The 6104-nt window shown below is 38.7% G+C and overlaps 1 protein-coding gene across 1 annotated transcript in view; it reads right to left on the bottom strand.

The window, feature by feature from the left end:
- Positions 1 to 941, bottom strand: part of LOC106868744 (gliomedin-like) — a 157725-nt gene extending 156784 nt beyond the window's left edge. The window contains exon 1 of the mRNA XM_052973442.1: positions 905 to 941. Coding sequence (XP_052829402.1) covers positions 905 to 941 — 37 coding nt within the window. The remainder of the gene's footprint in view (positions 1 to 904) is intronic.
- Positions 942 to 6104: the final 5163 nt, after the last annotated feature.

Consider the following 6104-nt stretch of genomic DNA (forward strand, 5'->3'; position numbering starts at 1 on the left):
CGAAGTCGACCTCGGCGGGATTTGAACTCAGAACGTAAAGACAGACGAAATACCTATTTATTTACTGCCCACAAGGGGCTACACACAGAGGGAACAAACAAGGACAGACAAACCGATTAAGTCGATTATATCGACCCCAGTGCGTAACTGGTACTTAATTTATCGACCCCGGAAGGATGAAAGGCAAAGTCGACCTCGGCGGAATATGAACTCTGAACGTAAAGACAGACGAAATACCGCTAAGCATTTCGCCCGGCGAGCTAACGATTCTGCCAGCTCACCGCCTATCTATCGTTTTCTTCTTTTATTCTATTACTTGTTTTAGTCATTAGACTACGGCTAAGCTGGGGCTCTACCTTGAGCAATTTTTGTCGAACTAATCGAACCAGTACTTATATCAAAGCCTGGTACTTATTCCCTCTCCTTTTACCGAACTGCTAAGTTACAGGATATAAACACACCATCACCGGTTATCATTCATTAGTGGGTGACAACCACACACACTGACACACACACACACGACTTGCTTCTTTCAGTTTCCGTCTAAAAATAAGCCATCAATCATTGAAATCTTCAAACTTTGCCCAAGCGTAAAGTCACCTGCTCGTGTAATAAGGGCTGATTTTTGACGGTTTTAGTAGCGTACTAGCAGTGATACCCGGCCTTTCTCGGGATTAAAATGGTATAGTTTGTTTATATATATTACAGTTATGTTGAAACAGGTGATACGGGAAAGTGCAGCATTGACGGCAAAACATTTGTAGAGTAAATGATGGTCTAATTCGACTAATCGACATATAATACATCCGTTTGGAGGATTCCATGCCCTAACCTAGCGTGGAAAAGTGAAGTGGGGATGTGTAATGTTTGAACCCACCGAAACGCTGTCAGTGGATATACTCGCCTTTGAGGCGGTCAGCGCTACGTGTAACACGAGCCATCGTATGGTTAACAGTCAAATGAATGGAGGAGTAATGGAGATATTGTACGTAAATGGGTACATTCTGGAAATGGGAGGCGGTGACGGGGAAGTGAACTGTCGAAAGAGGTTGAGGAGGGGCTGATAGTGCTGTCAATTTTACCATACCGCCTGAGCAGCACATGCCACTAGTTTCATTTGGAAATTTGAAAGCTTTGCAGAAACGACAATTTGAGTGTAGCACACCAATTTGTACAGAATTATCGTTTTTATAAGGCTGAGATGGATCATATCTGAAAGTAGCTCTTGGTGTTGTGAAGAACGGTGGTTTCATGGCAAGAAAGTCGAAAGGTAAGCTCTGCCTCTATGGCAAATTATAATGAAATATAGTCGAAAGGTAAGCTACTATAAATCGGCACGAACTTTCCGGACAACCCAATACATTAATCTCTATTTTGTAAGCAGTTGTATGCATATAGTATGTCCGTATTTTTGTATGCATTTTAAATTAACGAAATATAAGCAAATGAACGAAATAGCACATGTATGGAACTGCTAATTTAACGGTAAATATCACAATAATTATTATTACAGAGAGACGAAGAATTTTATATTTTACCTTGCAACTGCTGCGATAATTAACTCCTAATAGAACGGTAAATGTGTATTGTTTGAATGGAAATGAAAATAAAATTTCGTATTGACACTAGCCAGACAGCACTTCGCGCATGCCCCCTTGTGGGTAATAAAGAAAGTCTTCACGCATGTCTGTTGTCGACTGAGTATACAACACAAGCAACACACAGCAAAGAGAAAGAGACAAAAAGAAAATAACACGTATTAAATTTTTTTTTCTAAAAACGTTCAATGACGTTAACTGGAGTTTGGGGTTCGAGTAGACGTCATTCCACCATTTCATTTAACATTACCATTCTTTTCATTCGATTTTATTTTTTCCTTACGTTTATGTTTTGTCTGTCTTTGTGCTGTCTCCTCTGTGTTTCGACCCTGTGTGGTTAATAAAAAAAAATCAAGTCGTCAGGTATGTATATGTATGTGTAGATGTGTGTGTGCGTTGACACTAGCCAGCCCGCACTTCACGCATGTCAGTCGTCAGGTATGTATATGCATGTGTATATGTCTGTGCGGGTGTGTTTAATACCGTACCGTATATAGTATGTCTGTATTTTTGCATGCAGTGTATATTAACTATATGTATGTATGCCTGTATATATGTGAGAGTATAGTTTCACTGTAGTAGATTCAGTATGAAAATGAAACCATTATAGTGAACATATTTGTCATTACAGTATCGAAATGTGATTGTTTCAGTTTTGATACTGAAATAGTGGAAAAGTTTCATTTTTAAAGTGAAAGCATTTGACATGAATGTTTTTGTTTCACTTTTGACACGTAATACTTAAATAGTGGAGGAGATATTATGTTGCTGTGGGCTCGAACTATGCAAGAATAAAAAATTGTTTTTTTGACTAAAACACAACCGGGACCCTGAGTAAGGCATGTGTAAAATTTGAATGAAATTGGTTGTGTAGTTCTGGAGTTTTAGGGATTCACACAGACACGCACAGAGACACACAGACATGCGTTCTCATTTTTATGTATAGATATAAAACCCCACCAGGATTGGACTCCGGTTCGTCCCAGAATTATTCATTTTTGCCAGCTAAGTGGACAGGAGCAACTTGAAATGAAGTGTCTTGCCGAAGAAGACGACGTGTCGCCCTGTGTAGGAATCGAAACCACAAGCGTACGCTTGATGTGTCCAAGCGCTTTCACTATGAGGTAATGCATGATTAATTGAATACAATGTGAATAAATAATCATTACAATAGACAGATTAATCTGAATATTAACAGATGTGTGTTAGAGAGAGAGAAGTGGTGGAGGTGGGGTTGCATGCGAACATATTTGTGCTTATCTGTGTGTGCGCATGTACGTGCATACAAACACATGTGTGTGAATTATGAAACGCCGAAGACTCGACCCGTGGAAGAATAAAAGAGAAATAAGAAAAACAGAGGAGGAAAAAAAGAAAAACAGAAAGGAAGAAAGAACGAAAGAAAGCTAGAGGGAAAAGATGGAAGAAAAGGGAACGAAGGATGAAAGAAAGAAAGGAAATGAAAAAAGAAAGAGGTTCCTTTATATTATATTCGAATGGTCAGCTTGTTGAAGTTAATGACAATCCAAGATGTCAATCGTGTTTTAATCATTGTTTTGAAAGCACCTGTCTGTCTGTGTGTCTCTCAATCTCCCTCTCTTTCTATCACTCACTCTCAATCCCTCTCTCTCTCTCTCTCTCTCTCTCTCTCTCAATCTGTTTCTCTCTCTCTGTCAATCTCCCTCACTCTCTCTCACTCTCTCTCAATCTCCCTCACTCTCCCACTCTCTCTCGTCCTCTCTCTCAATCCCTCTCTCTCACTCTCTCTCAATCCCTGTCTCTCTCAATCCCTGTCTCTCTCAATCTGTCGGTTCCTGTCTGTTTCTCTCACCCTCCCTCTCACTCTCTATCTCAATCTCCCCCTTCTCTCTCTCTCACACACTCTCTCAGTCTCCTCTCTCGCTCTCACTCTCTTTCAATCTCCCTCTCTCTCTCAATCTATTTGTCTCTGTCTGTCTGTTTCTCTCTCTCCTTCCTTCCCCTCTCTCTCCCCCATCTCTCTCATAAACACATCAACGGTGTTTCCCCAGCATGGCCGCGGCTTCACTGCTGAAGCACTTTAAAGATGTGTGTAAATATATCCATACATACACTACACTCACACATACACGCACAATCTAGGGAATACTTAAAGCAATATGTATATACACACATACACACATATTCATCCGCTCATCTACACATACACATACAGTATATAAACACTTTGCATATGAATGTATACACGTACATACACATACACGTACACGCACTCACGCGCATACACAGAAACACACGCACGACACATACAATATATACACACTTTGCATATGTACATACACACGTACATACACATACACCTACACGCCCTCACGCGCTCATACACAGAAGCACACTTTGCATATGTATATACACACGTACATACACATACACGTACAAGTAATCACACGCGCACACACAGAAAGACAGGCACGCACACACATCTATATACTTGCATATATATTTTATACCATCAAAGTGTTATAAAAAAGGTGATACCTGATAGCTTTAAGCATGTATGGATACAGTCACATATATGAGATATGAAAGGAATCCAAAATGTCCAAATTGGATTTAAAATGTAAACAGACACTCGCTTCGATGCCAATTAATCCCACACGAAAATGATAGGCTTGGAAAGGGTCAAAAGTGAGAATCTCGGTTTTCACATTTGATTATTTCCCTCCAGACACATTTCTGCAAAAGCTACCTAAGCACAGTATTTGGTATGAGACAACTATGTAGAACAGTGTCAATGTTCATATTCTTCCTCGTACCTTAGTAGCCGACTTCTACTGCTCTCATTCAATGTATAGAAAAAATTCCATATTTCGAAAGCTATAAACTGATGCAGATATTGCGTAAGGGAAGTATTTCCTATTATACGCAATGGTCTGGAACGTGCGTATTAAATGCTTTCAAATTATCATTATTTGGTTCGAGTTCATTATCGTAATTTAGAGGACTTGATACCGCTATAAACTAACCTATCGCGACTCTTTTTACACTGATATTCTAACAAGGATTCGTAGTTTCTTCTATTTGACTCGAGTCCAAAATTATAGTACCATGTTATGCTTTTAAACATAGCACGAAAAATGTTATTCACGTATACATATATGTGTGTAAGTTTCTCTGTATGTATGTAGGCATGTATGTACGTCTATAAACATGTATATATGTACTTAAATATGTTTGTATATATATATATATATATATATACACATATATATCAGTGTGTGTATGTATGTGTGTATGTATGTGTGTATGTGTGTGTGCGTGTGTGTGTGTGTGTGTGTGTATGTTTGTGTGTAAACGTTATGCCCGTTCAAACGTAAATATGTAGTTGATTAAACACTAATGTTTACACTGGTAAATAATCAAACGGGGAATACACCAGAGTCAATTGGCTACTTCAGATAACGATTCGTCACAGGCTGTTTGATGGCATCTCGCTCTTTCTCTCCTCCCCTACCTTTCACTCTACCTTACACTCTATCTATCTATCTATCTACTAATTTCTAATTCAGTATGTGTATATTACTCAAATACACACACACACGCTTACTCACACACACACACACGCACACGCACACACACACACACACACAAACAGATACACACCAACGAACCCGTATATATGTGTGTATATACACATATTCAAAGAATTAAATGAAATATATAGATAAATATGCATCTTTGTGCTCGAAAACGCATACGTATATATTTCATTTATATGCTTATCTCTCTCTCTCTCTGTTCATATATATATATATATATATATATACAGACACGCACATACACATGTACGTTCATATATGAATGATCTATACCTATATCTATGTATCGATCTATATCTGAATGGATCGATCTATTCATGCGAGAAAGTGTGTGCATGTACGATTTTGCGTATGCATATGCATAAACATCTCTACACACACAGGTATACATACACACGCATACGTTTACGTGCGCGCGCATATATGAATGTCTCGTTGCGTGTGTATTAAACTCATTAAAATACAACCTCGTTACCGTAAAATAAATATATTTACAAGACGAACTACCCACATCACCTCCTCCAATCAAACATCTTATATTTACGAATTTACCTGTGTGCGTATTTACCTGTTTGCGTATTTACCTGTGTGTGTATCTAAGTTTGTCTCTTCGTCTCCTTCCCCTTTTCTATCCCACTGATTTTTCTTACCTTATCGTTCATTACGAAAGCATATATATATATATACACTGGCTCTCTCATTCACCTGCAGTTTTTTCCCATTCACTCTCTCGTTCCCTCCCGTTCTAACGCTGCCTCTCTCACTCTCCCGATCTCTCTCTCTGTCTATATATATATAGACATAATGTGTGAGTGTGTGTTGAATATAGGCATCTATTTATCCAAATATGTAAACATACTCACAGACACACGCACGCAGACACACACAGAGACATACACGCACATCCATACACATATTTATATATATA

The sequence above is a fragment of the Octopus bimaculoides genome, chromosome 15 (assembly GCF_001194135.2).
Source record: "Octopus bimaculoides isolate UCB-OBI-ISO-001 chromosome 15, ASM119413v2, whole genome shotgun sequence".
Lineage (NCBI taxonomy): Eukaryota > Metazoa > Mollusca > Cephalopoda > Octopoda > Octopodidae > Octopus > Octopus bimaculoides.